At 41.3% G+C, this 18,123-nt stretch overlaps 1 protein-coding gene across 3 annotated transcripts in view; it reads left to right on the forward strand.

Moving 5' to 3' along the window:
• MMP15 (matrix metallopeptidase 15) overlaps nt 1–18,123 on the forward strand; it is a 153,954-nt gene that overhangs the window by 74,893 nt on the left and 60,938 nt on the right. For all 3 annotated transcript variants that reach the window (XM_053702446.1, XM_053702456.1, XM_053702436.1), the window contains exons 4-6: nt 12,962–13,266; nt 14,928–15,089; nt 15,658–15,887. In XM_053702446.1, the coding sequence (XP_053558421.1) occupies nt 12,962–13,266; nt 14,928–15,089; nt 15,658–15,887 (697 nt within the window). The remainder of the gene's footprint in view (nt 1–12,961; nt 13,267–14,927; nt 15,090–15,657; nt 15,888–18,123) is intronic.

The following is an 18,123-nucleotide window of genomic DNA, read 5'->3' on the forward strand; positions in this document are numbered from 1 at the left end:
GCGGTGCCGGTGTGTACTGACGTTTTTCCTATACCTAAAAGGCTTACAGAAATTATTAGCAAGGAGTGGGATAGACCCGGTGTGCCCTTTTCCCCACCTCCTATATTTAGAAAAATGTTTCCAATAGACGCCACTACACGGGACTTATGGCAGACGGTCCCTAAGGTGGAGGGAGCAGTTTCTACTTTAGCAAAGCGTACCACTATCCCAGTTGAGGACAGTTGTGCTTTTTCAGATCCAGTGGATAAAAAATTAGAGGGTTACCTTAAGAAAATGTTTATTCAACAAGGTTTTATTTTACAGCCCCTTGCATGCATTGCGCCTGTCACTGCTGCGGCGGCGGCATTCTGGTTTGAGGCCCTGGAAGAGGCCATCCAGACAGCTCCATTGAATGAAATTATTGACAAGCTTAGAACGCTTAAGCTAGCTAACTCATTTGTTTCTGATGCCATTGTTCATTTGACTAAACTAACGGCTAAGCATTTCGGATTCGCCATCCAGGTGTGTAGGGCGCTATGGCTTAAATCCTGGTCAGCTGACGTGACTTCAAAGTCTAAATTACTCAACATTCCTTTCAAGGGGCAAACCTTATTCGGGCCTGGCTTGAAGGAAATTATTGCTGACATTACTGGAGGCAAGGGTCATACCCTTCCTCAGGACAGGGCCAAATCAAAGGCCAAACAGTCTAATTTTTGTGCCTTTTGAAATTTCAAGGCAGGAGCAGCATCAACTTCCTCCGCTTCAAAACAAGAGGGAACTGTTGCTCATTCCAGACAGGCCTGGAAACCTAACCAGTCCTGGAACAAGGGCAAGCAGGCCAGAAAGCCTGCTGCTGCCCCCAAGACAGCATGAAGGAACGGCCCCCTATCCGGAAACGGATCTAGTGGGGGGCAGACTTTCTCTCTTCGCCCAGGCGTGGGCAAGAGATGTTCAGGATCCCTGGGCGTTGGAGATCATATCTCAGGGATATCTTCTGGACTTCAAAGCTTCTCCTCCACAAGGGAGATTTCATCTTTCAAGGTTATCAGCAAACCAGATAAAGAAAGAGGCATTCCTAAGCTGTGTGCAAGACCTCCTAGTAATGGGAGTGATCCATCCAGTTCCGCGGACGGAACAAGGACAGGGATTTTATTCAAATCTGTTTGTGGTTCCCAAGAAAGAGGGAACCTTCAGACCAATCTTGGATCTAAAGATCTTAAACAAATTCCTCAGAGTTCCATCATTCAAAATGGAAACTATTCGGACCATCCTACCCATGATCCAAGAGGGTCAGTACATGACCACAGTGGACTTAAAGGATGCCTACCTTCACATACCGATTCACAAAGATCATCATCGGTTCCTAAGGTTTGCCTTTCTAGACAGGCATTACCAATTTGTAGCTCTTCCCTTCGGGTTGGCCACTGCCCCGAGAATTTTTACAAAGGTTCTGATCTCACTTCTGGCGGTTCTAAGACCGCGAGGCATAGCGGTGGCTCTGTATCTAGACGACATCCTGATACAGGCGTCAAGCTTTCAAATTGCCAAGTCTCATACAGAGATAGTTCTGGCATTTCTGAGGTCGCAGGGGTGGAAAGTGAACGTGGAAAAGAGTTCTCTATCACCACTCACAAGAGTCTCCTTCCTAGGGACTCTTATAGATTCTGTAGAGATGAAAATTTACCTGACGGAGTCTAGGTTATCAAAACTTCTAAATGCTTGCCGTGTCCTTCATTCCATTCCACGCCCGTCAGTGGCTCAGTGCATGGAAGTAATCGGCTTAATGGTAGCGGCAATGGACATAGTGCCATTTGCGCGCCTGCATCTCAGACCGCTGCAGTGGAATGGGGATTACTCAGATTTGTCCCCTCTACTAAATCTGGATCAAGAGACCAGAGATTCTCTTCTCTGGTGGCTTTGTCGGGTCCATCTGTCCAAGGGTATGACCTTTCGCAGGCCAGATTGAACGATTGTAACAACAGATGCCAGCCTTCTAGGTTGGGGCGCAGTCTGGAACTCCCTGAAGGCTCAGGGATCGTGGACTCAGGAGGAGAAACTCCTCCCAATAAATATTCTGGAGTTAAGAGCAATATTCAATGCTCTTCTAGCTTGGCCTCAGTTAGCAACACTGAGGTTCATCAGATTTCAGTCGGACAACATCACGACTGTGGCTTACATCAACCATCAAGGGGGAACCAGGAGTTCCCTAGCGATGTTAGAAGTCTCAAAGATAATTCGCTGGGCAGTGTCTCACTCTTGCCACCTGTCAGCGATCCACATCCCAGGCGTAGAGAACTGGGAGGCGGATTTTCTAAGTCGTCAGACTTTTCATCCGGGGGAGTGGGAACTCCATCCGGAGGTGTTTGCTCAACTGGTCCATCGTTGGGGCAAACCAGAACTGGATCTCATGGTGTCTCGCCAGAACGCCAAGCTTCCTTGTTACGGATCCAGGTCCAGGGATCCAGGAGCAACACTGATAGATGCTCTAGCAGCTCCTTGGTTCTTCAACCTGGCCTATGTGTTTCCACCGTTTCCTCTGCTCCCTCGACTGATTGCCAAAATCAAACAGGAGAGAGCATTGGTGATTCTGATAGCGCCTGCATGGCCACGCAGGACCTGGTATGCAGACCTAGTGGACATGTCATCTCTTCCACCATGGACTCTGCCTCTGAGGCAGGACCTTCTAATACAAGGTCCTTTCAATCATCCAAATCTAATTTCTCTGAGACTGACTGCATGGAGATTGAACGCTTGATTCTATCAAGGCGTTGCTTCTCCGAGTCAGTCATTGATACCTTAATACAGGCTCGGAAGCCTGTCACCAGGAAAATCTACCATAAGATATGGCGTAACTATCTTTATTGGTGTGAATCCAAGAGTTACTCATGGAGTAAGGTTAGGTTTCCTAGGATATTGTCCTTTCTCCAAGAGGGTTTGGACAAAGGCTAGTTCTTTAAAAGGACAGATCTCTGCTCTGTCTATTCTTTTGCACAAGCGTCTGGCAGAAGTTCCAGACGTCCAGGCATTTTGTCAGGCTTTGGTTAGGATTAAAATAAAGTGAAATGAAGCTCTCCAACATGCCAAAGTTTCAATACTTTATTAGAGAGAGTGCAGAGTCAAACAGCCACGACGTTTCGGGGAACCATGCCCCTTAATCATGTGGTGTCACATGATTAAGGGGCATGGTTCCCTGAAACGTTGTGGCTGTTTGACTCTGCACTCTCTCTAATAAAGTATTGAAACTTTGGCATGTTGGAGAGCTTCATTTCACTTTATTCTACTATTGTTGGGGAGTTTTGTAGTGACTCCTTGAAGCTCTAACCTGTGAGTATCGCTGCTGGATGAATCGCACAATTTGTTTGGTTAGGATTAAACCTGTGTTTAAAACTGTTGCTCCCCCGTAGAGCTTAAACTTGGTTCTTAAAGTTCTTCAGGGAGTTCCGTTTGAACCCCTTCATTCCATTGATATTAAACTTTTATCTTGGAAAGTTCTGTTTTTGATGGCTATTTCCTCGGCTCGAAGAGTCTCTGAGTTGTCTGCCTTACATTGTGATTCTCCTTATCTGATTTTTCATTCAGACAAGGTAGTTCTGCGTACCAAACCTGGGTTTTTACCTAAGGTGGTTTCTAACAGGAATATCAATCAAGAGATTGTTGTTCCATCATTGTGTCCTAATCCTTCTTCAAAGAAGGAACGTCTTTTGCATAATCTGGACGTAGTCCGTGCCTTGAAGTTTTACTTACAGGCTACTAAAGATTTTCGTCAAACATCTGCCCTGTTTGTCGTTTACTCTGGACAGAGGAGAGGTCAAAAAGCTTTGGCAACCTCTCCCTCCTTTTGGCTTCGGAGCATAATACGCTTAGCCTATGAGACTGCTGGACAGCAGCCCCCTGAAAGGATTACAGCTCATTCTACTAGAGCTGTGGCTTCCACCTGGGCCTTTAAAAATGAGGCCTCTGTTGAACAGATTTGCAAGGCTGCGAATTGGTCTTCGCTTCACACCTTTTCAAAATTTTCAAAATTTCACACTTTTGCTTCTTCGGAGGCTGTTTTTGGGAGAAAGGTTCTACAGGCAGTGGTTCCTTCCGTTTAAGTTCCTGCCTTGTCCCTCCCATCATCCGTGTACTTTAGCTTTGGTATTGGTATCCCACAAGTAATGGATGATCCGTGGACTGGACACACTTAACAAGAGAAAACATAATTTATGCTTACCTGATAAATTTATTTCTCTTGTAGTGTATCCAGTCCACGGCCCGCCCTGTCCTTTTAAGGCTGGTCTAAATTTTAATTAAACTACAGTCACCACTGCACCCTATGGTTTCTCCTTTCTCGTCTTGTTTCGGTCGAATGACTGGATATGACAGTGAGGGGAGGAGCTATATAGCAGCTCTGCTGTGGGTGATCCTCTTGCAACTTCCCGTTGTGAAGGAGAATATCCCACAAGTAATGGATGATCCGTGGACTGGATACACTACAAGAGAAATAAATTTATCAGGTAAGCATAAATTATGTTTTTTAAACTTTGCATAGAAAGCGGTGAAGAATGGACAGTTTACATTCCACTTTTTTTTTTCTTTAGAAAAATAAAAACCTGACTCAATTTTTCTCTCCACTAGTACACTTTGACTATGTATTGAGAGGAACAGCCGGGCTATCACTCTTCAACTTTTTATTTAAAAAACAAATCTCAACATCCATTAACCTCATGATTTTTAAAAGCAATAGGATTCAGATTCTGAAAACTTATTTTGAAAATAATTAGGACTAGCATACATTTGCATAAATAATTATACTGCAAAAAGTAGGAACTGAAGCTGTTAAGACTGATTTTTTAAAAAATTTTTTTTTATTTATAATTAGATTCTAACTTACTTAGAAGAGGTTTCACCATGATATCATTTTTATTTCTATATTAAATCTTTATTTTCAGCTTTGATCTGAGCCTTAAAAATACTGGCCATGGGCTTGTTTCCATTGAGTTGTTAAAAATGGTTGTTGACAGCTAAAAATAATTTACGGCTCCATTTTAGTTTTCATTTATTTAGGTTTCCATTGAAATAGTTTGCGCAGTGTGTGCAGTCAGTCTTTTCGTGTATGTGTAAGTTAATGTTGTGTTTACTTCCAAAACGACAGTGGATTTCTCGAAAATCACTCCATAAAAAGTTTGGTAACCCGACCTTAGATTAGAAAAATTAATGTTAGCGCCTGCACTGCTTACCTGTGATAGACTGCTAGAGTGTGAAACGACTAGAGAGTGAAAGACACGGTAGTTAGTTTGCAATGTTAGGAGTTTGGTGTTTTTTGAGCTAGGTAAAGTGATCTTGTCACCTAATAAATAATCAAATACCTTTAACAAATAGCAGCACTCCCCTAGGTGGAGTGTCGGAAAAGAAACTAATTGTGATAGTTTAAAAATTAGCCGAACCTTTTAAAAATATTAATAATATATGGGTCTTCACTCGGGCAGACTTTCTCAACAGGTAATGTGCCAACTTTCTAATTTACTCCTATTATCAATGTTTCGTCATTCTCTTGCTATCTTTATTTGAAAAGCAAGAAAGTTTAGAAGCCGGACCATTTTTGGTTCACAACCTGGGTTGTGCTTGCTGATTTGTGGCTAAATGCACCCACCAATAAACAAGTGCTGACCAGGGTCTGAACCAAAAATTGGCTGGCTCCTTAGCTTAGATTTAGTATCCCTTTAAGGAATTTATTTAAAATTTAAGATCACCATTTTTTGTTTTGTTTTACTTTACGGTTACATTTCTTTTTATATGTAATATTTAGTGCTGCCCCATGCATATGTTTAGTTGGAATTATGTGCTTGATTACATTTTTATATGTAAGTACATGTTGGAATATAATTAAATACCTAACTCCAACCTTCCTGGGGCAGCACTAAATATTACATAATATTATTATTATTTCTTTTACAAGATACGACGAGTCAACGGATTTCATCCTTACTTATGGGATATCGCCTCCTGGTCAGCAGGAGGAGGCAAAGAGCACCACAGCAGAGCTGTATATATATAGCTCCTCCCTTCCCTCCTACTCCAGTCATTCTCTTTGCCTGTGTTAGTGATAGGAAGAGGTAAAGTGAGGTGTTAGTTTAGATTCTTCAATCAAGCGTATATTATTTTTAAATGGTACCAGTGTGTGCTATTTTTTCTCAGGGCTAGAGCTACAGGATTTTCAGCAATGGAGACTGGGGAGATTTTCATTCTTTCTGCGACTCCCATACTGTTTGCTGCCCTGCTGATGGTCTTAGCAGATATTATCTAAGACCCTGTTTGTTCCCACAGATCTGCTGGAGGTGATGAAAAGAACATCTTCATTGTGTGGGACAAGCTCATGCTGCGCTCAGCATTAAGGTATGTACAGTCGTTTTGCTTCTGGGGAGACTGAGTAACTCAGAACAGACTGGAATTTATTCCCTATACCGGGAAGGGGTTATCAGTTTGCACAGGGACATAAATTGTGTGCATGGGTCTACCCTTTTTATTCAGTGAGCTGAAGTTCAGCTGTACTATCAGTGGTCTCTAATGAGTAATTAGCCTGGCGGATACACATAGATTGTGGGCTTGACGCTAGGAGATTGTGGTTGCTCTGACCCAAGTGTCCTAACCTTAACTATTACTAAGCTAATGGCAGGACAGGGTTGTGTTTTTTTTGTTTGAAGGGCACATTGGTGGTCACGGTACACTTTCTATAAGTTGTGTGGGGACAGGTATTTTGTTACCGACATGTTAATTTCATATGCGGTCTCAACTTTTCCGGAGTTAGTTTCCACCAACGATGGGCGGGGCTTAGCGTTTTGCGCGCTTAGCCGCACAGTTGATATCCAGATACTGATGATTGCTGCAGCATGTCTAGAGGCTCCGATGTGGCCTAAGTCAGCTTGTGTCTGTAATACTCACAAGCGGTCTTAGGCGCGCCGTTCAATGAGTACTATTGAGTGATTCGTGGGGACAGGTAGGCGCCGCAGCAGAGCTGTGGTGAGGTGCAAGTGCTAAATTTTGTCCCTGAGGAGTTATGCATTGTTAGAGTGTACATTTATAAGGGAGATCTGCTAAAAGTCCTATAGTGCTTCCCTGTTATTGCATTGCTTATTGCGGAGCAGTAAAAACTATACAATTTTAATTTTTAAAGACACAGTACACTGTTTTTCAGCAAATTTTCTCAAAGTTTTTGCTTTTTATTTTTTAATTACAGTACCACGACCAATATTGCTATTGCTTGTTTTTGTCATGGCTGACCTTCAGGAAGTACATGTTCTATGTGTTTAGATGCCAATGTGGAACCCCCTATTCCTTTTTGTCCCTCATGTACTGAGAGGGCTTTACAGTTTAAAGAACACATTTTCTTTAATGCAAGTATATTTAAGGGTGTTTCTCAGACTGATGAGACTCAGGGTATGCCGCAACTTTCTCCCCAAGCGTCACAGCCTTTAATGCCCGCTCAGGCGACGCCGTGTTCTTCAACTGCGTCCGCTTCATTCACCCTACAGGATATGGCTGCAGTTATGTCATCCACTCTTTCAGAAGTTTTATCTAAGTTGCCAGCTTTACAAGGCAAACGCAGTAGGACAGAGGCCCATGTGGTCCCTGCGACTTCTGATGCTTTGATGGCGATCTCCGATGTACCCTCCCAGGGCTCTGAATTGGGAGGTAGGGAGGCCCTGTCTAAGGGGGAACTGTCTGACTCAGGAAGTGCATTGCCCCCGACAGATTCGGACGTCATGTCCTTCAGGTTTAAGCTTGAACACCTCCGCCTTTTGCTACGATAGGTTTTGGTGACTCTGGACGACTGTGATTCTATTGTGGTCCCACCAGAGAAATTGAGTAAGATGGACAGATACTTAGGGGTTCCTTCTTATTCCGATGTTTTTCCAGTTCTTAAGAGAATTTCAGAAATTATTGCAAGGGAATGGGAAAGACCGGGTATCCCGTTCTCCCCTTCCCCTATTTTTAAGAAAATGTACCTTATAGCTGACACCGTTCGGGATTCTTGGCAGACGGTCCCTAAGGTGGAGGGAGCTATCTCTACCGTGGCTAAGCGTACGACTATCCCTATCGAGGACAGTTGTGCTTTCAAAGACCCCATGGATAAGAAGTTGGAGGGTCTTCTCAAAAAACTCTATGTTCATCAAGGGTTCTTATTGCAACCGGCGGCCTGCATTGTAGCAGTCACGACTGTGGCTGCTTTTTGGTTTGACGCTCTAGAAGAGTCTCTTAGGACTGAGACTTCTTTGGAGGAAATACAGGATAGAATTAAGGCCCGTAAGCTGGCTAATTCTTTTATTACGGATGCTTCCTTTCAGATCACCAAATTGGCGGCTAAGAGTTCGGGATTCTCCATCTTAGCACAGAGAGCCTTATGGTTAAAATCTTGGTCTGCAGATGTGTCCTCTAAATCCAAGCTTTTGGCTATTCCTTTCAAGGGAAAGACCCTATTCGGGCCTGACTTGAAAGAAATCATTTCTGACATTACGGGAGGTAAGGGTCACCTCCTCCCTCAAGATAAAACATCTAAGCAGAGGGGACGGCAGAGTAATTTTCGTTCCTTTCGAAAATTTAAAGGGAGTCCCCTCTTCCTCTTCCACTAAACAGGAAGGGAATTATTCACAAGCCAAGTCCACCTGGAGACCCAACCAGGCTTGGAACAAGGGTAAACAACCCAAGAAGCCTGCTGCTGCTACCAAGACAGCATGAAGGGGCAGCCCCCGACCCGGGACCGGATCTAGTAGGGGGCAGACTTTCTCTCTTTGTCCAGGCTTGGATAAGAGATGTTCAGGATCCCTGGACACTAGAAATCGTGTCTCAAGGGTATCAGTTGGAGTTCAAAAATTCCTTCCCCATAGGAAGATTTCTTCTTTCACAATTGTCTGTAGACCAGATAAAAAGAGAGGCGTTCTTACGTTGTGTAAGAGAGCTCTCCTCCATGGGAGTAATTTGTCCCATTCCAATACAGGAACAGGGGCAGGGGTTTTACTCAAATATCTTTATTATTCCCAAAATAGAGGGAACGTTCCGACCCATTTTAGATCTCAAGAGTCTAAACAAGTTTCTCAGAGTTCCATCCTTCAAGATGGAGACTATTCGGACAATTCTTCCATTGATCCAGGAGGGTCAATATATGACTACCGTGGATTTAAAGGATGCATATCTTCATATTCCTATCAACAGAGATCATCACAAGTTCCTGAGGTTCGCCTTTCTGGACAAACATTTTCAGTTTGTGGCCCTTCCTTTCGGTCTGGCCATGGCACCCAGAATTTTCACAAAGGTTCTGGGGTCTGCTGGCGGTTTTCATGGCGCCTTATCTGGACGATATTCTGATCTAGGCGTCGTCTTATCAGCTGACTAAGTCTCATACCGACATTGTTCTGTCCTTTCTAAGGACTCACGGGTGGAAGGTGAATCTAGAAAAGAGTTCACTAATTCCACAGACAAGGGTTCCTTTCCTGGGAACTCTAATCAACTCTCTATCCATGAAAATCTTTTTGATGGAAGTCAAAGTTAAAGATTCTGAATACATGCCAATCCATTCAGTCCAATCCTCGGCCATCAGTGGCTCAGTGCATGGAGGCAATTGGATTGATGGTGGCTGCAATGGACATAATTCTGTTTGCTCGTTTTCATCTCAGACCTCTACAACTGAGCATGCTCAGACAATGGAATGGAGATTATGCAAATTTGTCTCCTCAAATAGATCTGGATCAGGAGACAAGGGACTCTCTTCTTTGGTGGTTGTCGCCAGATCATCTGTCCCAAGGGACGTGCTTCCAAAGACTCTCATGGGTGATAGTGACAACGGACGCTAGCCTGATAGGATGGGGCGCAGTCTGGAATTCCCTGAAGGCTCAGGGTGTGTGGACTCGGTCGGAGTCTCTACTTCCCATCAATATTCTGGAGTTGAGAGCAATATTCAATGCGCTTCAGGCTTGGCTTCGGCCAAATTCATCAGATTCCAGTCGGACAACACCACGACTGTGGCTTACATCAATCATCAGGGAGGAACAAGGAGTTCCTTAGCGATGACAGAAGTATCCAAGATAATTCAGTGGGCGGAAGCTCACTCTTGTTATCTGTCAGCAATCTACATCCCAGGAGTGGACAACTGGGAGGCGTATTTTTTGAGCAGACAGACGTTTCATCCGGGGAATGGGAACTCCATCCAGAGGTCTTTGCCAACTTGATTCTCAGATGGGGCAGGCCGGAGCTGGATCTTATGGCGTCTTGTCAGAATGCCAAGCTTCCGAGATACGGATCCAGGTCCAGGGATCCTCAGGCCGAACTGATAGATGCCTTGGCAGTGCCTTGGTCGTTCAACCTAGCTTATCGGTTCCCTCCGTTTGCTCTCCTTTCCCGGGTGATTGCTCGAGTCAAACAGGAGAGGGCTTCAGTGATCCTCATCGCTCCTGCGTGACCTCGCAGGACTTGGTATGCCGATCTGTTGGACATGTCATCTCTGCCACCGTGGAAGCTGCCATTGAGGCAGGACCTTCTCATTCAGGGACCCTTCCATCATCCGAATCTAATTTCTCTGCAGCTGACTGCTTGGAGATTGAACACTTGATTTTATCTAAGTGTGGGTTCTCTGATTCGGTCATTGATACCTTGATTCAGGCATGTAAGCCTGTTACTAGAGAAATTTACCATAAGATATGGTGTAAATATCTTTATTGGTGTGAATCCAAGGGCTACTCATGGAGTAAGATTAGGATTCCTAGGATTTTATATTTTCTCCAAGAAGGATTGGAGAAAGGGTTGTCAGCAAGTTCCTTAAAGGGACAGATTTCTGCTCTATCTATTTTGCTACACAAACGTCTGGCAGATGTTCCGGATGTTCAATTTTTTTGTCAGGCTCTGACTAGAATCAGGCCTGTGTTTAGACCAATTGCTCCTCCTTGGAGTTTGAATTTAGTTCTTAATGTTCTTCAAGGGTTTTGTTTGAACCTATGCATTCCATAGATATTAAGTTGTTATCTTGGAAAGTTTTATTTTTAGTTGCTATTTCTTCTGCTCGCAGAGTTTCTGAGCTTTTGGCATTACAATGTGATTCTCCTTATCTTATTGTTCATTCCGATAAGGTGGTGTTGCGTACCAAACCTGGTTTTCGTCCTAAGGTTGTTTCCAACAAGAATATTAATCAGGAAATTGTTGTTCCTTTATTGTGTCCTAATCCTTCTTCTAAGAAGGAGCGTCTGTTACATAATTTGGACGTAGTCCGTGCCCTGAAGTTTTACTTGCAGGCGACTAAGGAATTTCGTCAATCATCTTCATTATTTGTTGTTTTTTTCTGGGAAACGTAGGGGTTAGAAAGCTACGGCTACCTCTTTCTTTTTGGCTGAAGAGTATCATCCGTTTTGCATATGAGACTGCTGGACAGCAGCCTCCTGAACGAATTATGGCTCATTCCACTAGGGCTGTGGCTTCCTCATGGGCATTTACAAATGATGCTTCTGTTGAACAGATTTGCAAGGCTGCAACTTGGTCGTCTCTTCACACTTTTTCCAAATTTTCCAAATTTGATACTTCTGCCTCGTCCGAGGCTGTTTTTGGGAGAAAGGTTCTTCAAGCAGTGGTGCCTTCCGTTTAGGTTCCTGTCTTGTCCCTCCCTTTCATCAGTGTCCTATAGCTTTGGTATGGTAAGTAAGGATGAAATCCGTGGACTCGTCGTATCTTGTTAAAGAAAAGGAAATTTATGCTTACCTGATAAATTTATTTCTTTTACGATACGACGAGTCCGCGGCCCACTCTGTTTTTTCTAAGACAGGTCTTTATTTTTGTTAAACTTCAGTCACCTCTACACCTTGGCTTTTCCTTTCTCTTCCTAACTTTGGTCGAATGACTGGAGTGGGAGGGAAGGGAGGAGCTATATATACAGCTCTGCTGTAGTGCTCTTTGCCTCCTCCTGCTGACCAGGAGGCGATATCCCATAAGTAAGGATGAAATCCGTGGACTTGTCGTATCGTAAAATAAAAGGAAATTTATGCTTACCTGATAAATTTATTTATTTGTATAGCACCACACAATTCTGTAGCACTGGCTAAAGAGATAGGGGTATACAATGACAATGATTTGAGACATTAGATTTGGGGTAGCTTGTCACATGGATTGTAATTGCAACAGTGAGTCAAGTAAGTTCAAAATTTATTTTGGGTAGGATGAAAAACAGAGGAAAAATGGTAAGCCTCTCAGTAGTTATGTTTTTAAAAAGTGTATGAAGCTATACAAGGTTAAAGACAGTCTTATGGAGTGGGGTAGAGAGTATTTGGAGATGAGAAAGCAAATATAGTTAAAAGTGAGGATGTTGAGCGCTTTATAAGTTAGTGTTAATACTTTGAATTGTATTCTCGAGTGTACGGGGAGCCAGTGTAGAGACTTGCGGAGCAGCTGATGTAGATCAGTGACTTTGGTGAGTCTAGCTGAAGCATTCATAATGGATTGGAGAGGGAGGAGAAGTGGTGTTTGGGAAGTCCATTTAGAAGTAGATTGTAGTAGTCAATGCGTGACAAAAGGAGGGAATTATTTTTTTGTTTTTGTTTCTTGAGTAAGGAAAGGATGAATTCTGGAAATGTTATGTAGGTGTGCACAGCAGGATTTGGTGATTGCTTTTATATATGGAGTAAATATGAGTTTAGAGTAAAGTGTAACCCCAAGACATATAAAAATAAAAAAATAGAAAAGCTTGCATTGTTTGCAAACTTTAAGATCTCAATGGAAAAGAGGTTTCAAAAACCATATTTTTGTTCTGGTCCGACTGCCGGTAATGGTAGAAAAACACCATCAGAAACTGTTGATAGGCTTTATGGCTTCCGACAGCATTTGTTTAGTTTTGCAACCTTGCACAAAATCATTTACGGCTCAATGGAAACGAGCCCCCTGTTGGTAAAATACCAGCTGGGTGGTAATCCATTCTCATATTTGACCATTGTAGTTTTGTAATATACTTTTTTTTCTCTGCATTTTACAGCATCCAGAACTACTCAGACAAGCTGGGCATGCACAATTCTGTGAACGCCATTCGCCAAGCCTTTGCTGTGTGGTCAGGTGCAACACCATTGACCTTCCAGGAATTGTCATATGAGTCTGTGCGGCAACGACATTCTAATGCTGACATCCTAGTCCTCTTTGCCTCTGGTTTCCATGGAGATAGCTCCCCCTTTGATGGTCCTGGCGGTTTCTTGGCACATGCCTATTTTCCAGGTCCAGGAATGGGAGGAGATGTACATTTTGACTCAGATGAACCATGGACTGTAGAAAACATGGAACTCTCAGGTGAAGTCCCATCAGATATAATCAACAACTGCATAAAAAAGACAATGCAATAGTACTTACTTTTACATTTTCCGTGAGCAGTAGATTTTTCTGACAAATTTCAATATTTAGTAGGAGCAGGTGCCTCAGAAAGTGTGGATATAAAAAGACTGTGCACATTTTGATAATGGAATTCAATTGGAAAGTCTTGCTAAACTGCTTGTCCCTTTAATACATAATTAAAGAATCCAGCAATAGGTGTTTTTTACACCACTGCAGATAGCACTCCTCACTGAGTAAAATTGATTGGTATAAACTAATAAAGAATGAATGAAAAAAAATTAAAATCACGAAGGTGACATCTTGAATACTGGAATACCTATTTTACACCTGGTCCCAAGTAACATAACTAGGATTATTATTATTATTATTACTATATAAGTAATATGATTCTTTTAATTTTTTTTTGCATTTCCATGTACTGGATGTAATTTTCTTAAAGCAATATGAAACTTAACATTTTTCTTTCATTCAGAAAGATCATACAATTTTAAACAACTTTCCAATTTACTTCTATTATCTAATGTGCTTCATACTCTTGGTGTCCTTTGTTGAAGGAGCAGCAATGCACTTCTGAGAGTTAGCTGAAAGCTAATGACAAGATGCATATATGTGCAGCCACCAATCAGCAGCGTCTTAGCCTAAATAGGTATACTTTTCAACAAAGGATACAAAGTGAACAAAACAAATTAGATAATAGAAATAAATAATAAGTTATTTATAATTGCATACTCTGATACATAAAAGAAAAAAAATCACATCCCTTTAATCACTCTATTTGTTTATATCAGTGTACTGATTTATTCAGAATAAATTATATTATTATTAAAGTGATGGTAATTCCAAGAGTTTAACAAACGCTAGGATTTACCATCACTAAAAAGCAAGGGGAGTTTCAATCATCAACCTTGTAAAAATGGGTGCTAAACTCACCCTTTCTGTGCTGTTGCACAGCGCTAAATTTAGTGGTGCAGGCCGCCCACGGCACAACGATCTCCTTCAATGAGGTGACATTTGCACCTCTGAACCAATCGCGGTTCGTGTCAACTGACAGGTTTCGGTATTCACGCACCGCTATTGGTTCAGTGGTGCAAAAGTCACCTCATTGAAGGAGATCGTTGTGCCGTGGGTGGCCCGGAGCTGCTGAATTTAGCACTGTGCAACGGCACAGAAAGGGTGAGTTTATCACCCTTTTTTACAAGGTTAATGAATGAAACTCCCCTTGATTTTTAGTGATGGCAAATACTAGCGTTTGTTAAACGTTTGGATTTACCATCACTTTAGGTTCTTCTTTATCACACAAATCTGGAAAGTTGTGTTTATTTCAGGGTTAATAACGTTTCATAAGTTTTTTTTATTATCTAATCAAATGTGTAAAGTCTTGATGTGTGTGATAAAGAATGGCTGTGTTTGAGTACATAGCCAGGCTGTGGAACCATTGGTGTATGTAAAGGCTTTTGAATTGGGCACACTAAGAACTGTAGGCCGTAGCACTGCTGCACATAACTCTAAATACAGCTCACCATTTTAGCAGGTTAACAGTAGCCATAAATACATAGCCTTTAAAAAAAAGACAGAGAAGCTAATTCATTTTAGTTGTTAAATAGTTTCCTGCTTTACAGGGAATCACTTGTTCCTGGTTGCTGTTCATGAGCTTGGACACTCTCTAGGGCTTGAGCATTCAAACAATCCTACAGCCATTATGGCTCCATTCTACCAGTGGATGGACACTGATAACTTCCAACTGCCTGAAGATGACAGACGTGGGATACAGCAGCTGTATGGTAAGGGTCATGATTCTGAGATGCTTTTGTATCAGTCCCCAGAGATTTATTTCAGTTGATCGCCGTGCCAGCTGTACCTCGCCCACTGGCTGCTGATCTTGTCATCAGTCAGTGTTTTCACTACACATTGCTGTTTTTTTTTCTTTTTCTTAGACTTCAGACTGCCTCTTTCTGTCTCATCCGATTTTCCTCCATCTATTGACTGCTTTCCCATTGCAGTCTATATTACTGAAACTGTAAGCTGTTTACCGCCCACTAACAGATCATGTTCTCTGTCTGTAACTGTACATCTTACCTTTTATGTACTTCACATCTGTTATTTCTGAAATATGCGGGGACGTTAAATGATCCACTTCAACTTTAAACTTTCTCCCCTGAGCTTTATGTTAAATTGCATTTCTAAGCCTGTAGAGGTGTGAAGGACCTCACTGCCACCTCCAATAGTGAGGGCTTTACATTGTTTGCAACAAACATCTGTTCACAGAGACTGATAAAGTTATAATGATGTTGATCTTCATTCATGTTCAGCATTTCTCACGGTTTATTGGCTGTGCTTTCTTTCTCACAGGTGTTCATGAGGATCAGGCCCCTACCACCTTATCGCCTATCCCTACTCCAGGAAACCCTGACACACCTGATAAGAGGCCTCCAAAACCTCCCCCGAGAGGTAAACCAGAGCAACCTGGCAATGCCCCACCTCCTCGTAACCCTGTCACCCCTGATCAGTATGGCCCCAACATCTGTGAGGGAAATTTTGATGCTGTCAGTGTCCTGCGAGGAGAAATGTTTGTGTTCAAGGTAAGATTCTGCAGGTATATTATTGGGTTAGTTTATAGCAAGAGATGACATAAGGGTGACAGCTACAGAGGTTTCCTTACATTAGGCTATCAGCAGCAATTCTTTATAGTGTCTGGATACACTGGGATATCACAACCTACAGATGAAGGCGTGTCACATTGAATTAGGGCTTAAAGGGACAGTCTACTTCAGAATTTTTATTGTTTAAAAAAAAAGGATAATCCATTTATTACCCATTCCCCAGGATTCCATAACCAACACTGTTATATTAACATTCCAGCCAAAATTGAAATCCATGTAGATGCATTTAAATTTTGAATAGAAGCATTTTTGCAATATACAGTACATGTATTAGCAAATATACTTCTAATAAAAGCTATAGCTGTTTCAAAATGTATTTAGGTATGCACCAGCATTTTAAACACATCACATGCTCAAAGAGCTTAAGGTGTTGGTACCATCTGGTAATGACTTAATTTGTTAATTGTTGACATGATATAAGCGCACAGGGAATATCTAGCTATGCTTCACATGCACGTGCAGAGAAAAATGTTAACTCTAAAACTGTGATAACTTTTACTAGAAGCATTTTTGCTAATACATGTATATTGCAAATATGTTTATATTAAACTATGTAATTCATCAATGTGCATTTAAATGTTGACCATAATGTCCCTTTAATACACTTTTTATCTCCGTGATTACCTTGTTTCTAAGCCTCTGCAGACTGCCCCCTTATTTCAGTTGTTTTGACAGAATTGCATTTTAGCCAATCATTGCTGACTTATAAATAACTCCATGGGAGTGAGCACAATGTTATCTTTTATGACACACATGAACTAGGACTGTCTAGCTGTGAAAAACTCTCAAAATGCAGTGAGATAAGAGGCAGCTTTCAAGAGCTTAGAAATTACATATGAGCCGAACAAGGTTTAGATTCCAACAAAGAATACCAAGATAACAAAGCAAATTTGATGATAAAAGTAATTTGGAAAGTTGTTTAAAAGTACATGACCTATCTGAATCATGAAAGTTTCATTTTGACTAGACTGTCCCTTTAAGTTTTACTGCAAACTTCTTATCTTAAAAGGGACATTTTAATGTATACATAGTATATATGGACAATTATCTTACATTGCAAAAGGCCTACAGTGATGTGCTTTAAAACAATTTAAACTGTCATTATTAACAGCAATCACAAATCTGGTTTAGGTCATTTGCAACATTCAGAAGAAAATCTAGATTGGAGATATTGATTTAAAATCTTTAGGGAGTGTGGGGCAAGAACAATTTTTACATAAAAGCAAGAGACATTTAATGCCTATTTAAAAGACTGTTTTTATTATCAGGGTGACCAAAATGTACTTACTAGTTCACAATTCGTTCATATTATTGTATTACATTTACACTAAGGGTATCCTGGGGATCTAAACACATCAGGGATGGCATATGTATGTCTCAAAACATAAATGATGTGGGGAACTACTGCTTTAAAGGGTGTAAAGGGACATTTTTTAACACCTTAGTGACCAGACCATTTTTCAAGTGTCTTACCGTTCTTGGGGCTGTTTTTACATTTCTGCGCTGTTTGTGTTTAGCTGTAATTTTCCTCTTACTCATTTACTGTACTCACACATATTATATACCGTTTATCTTGCCATTAAATGGACTTTCTAAAAATACAATTTTCATCATATCATATAATTTACTATAAAAAAAATAAAATATGATGAAAAAAAATGAAAAAAACACACTTTTTCTAACTTTAACCCCAAAAATCTGTTACAAAAATAAAAATCTGTTACACATCTACAACCACCAAAAACACCCATGCTAAATAGTTTCTAAATTTTAGTAACATGTTTGCATGTTCTTGGCTTATTTTACAAATTATAGGGCAATAAGTACAAGTAGCACTTTGCTATTTCCAAACCATTTAAATTAGTGAAAGTTACATTGTAACACTGATATCTGTCAGGAATCCATGAATAACCCTTCACATGTATATATTCTTTTTTAGTAGACACCCCAAAGTATTGATCTTGGCCCATTTTGGTATATTTCATGCCACCATTTTACTGCCAAATGCGATCAAATAAAAAAAAAATTGTTTACTTTTTCACAAACTTTAGGTTTCTCACTGAAATTATTTGCAAATAGATTGAGCACTCATGGCACAAATGATTGTAAATGCTTCTCTGGGATCCCCTTTGTTTAAAAATGGCAGACATATATG

Source organism: Bombina bombina, chromosome 1 (genome assembly GCF_027579735.1).
Source record: "Bombina bombina isolate aBomBom1 chromosome 1, aBomBom1.pri, whole genome shotgun sequence".
NCBI classification, from domain to species: Eukaryota; Metazoa; Chordata; class Amphibia; order Anura; family Bombinatoridae; genus Bombina; species Bombina bombina.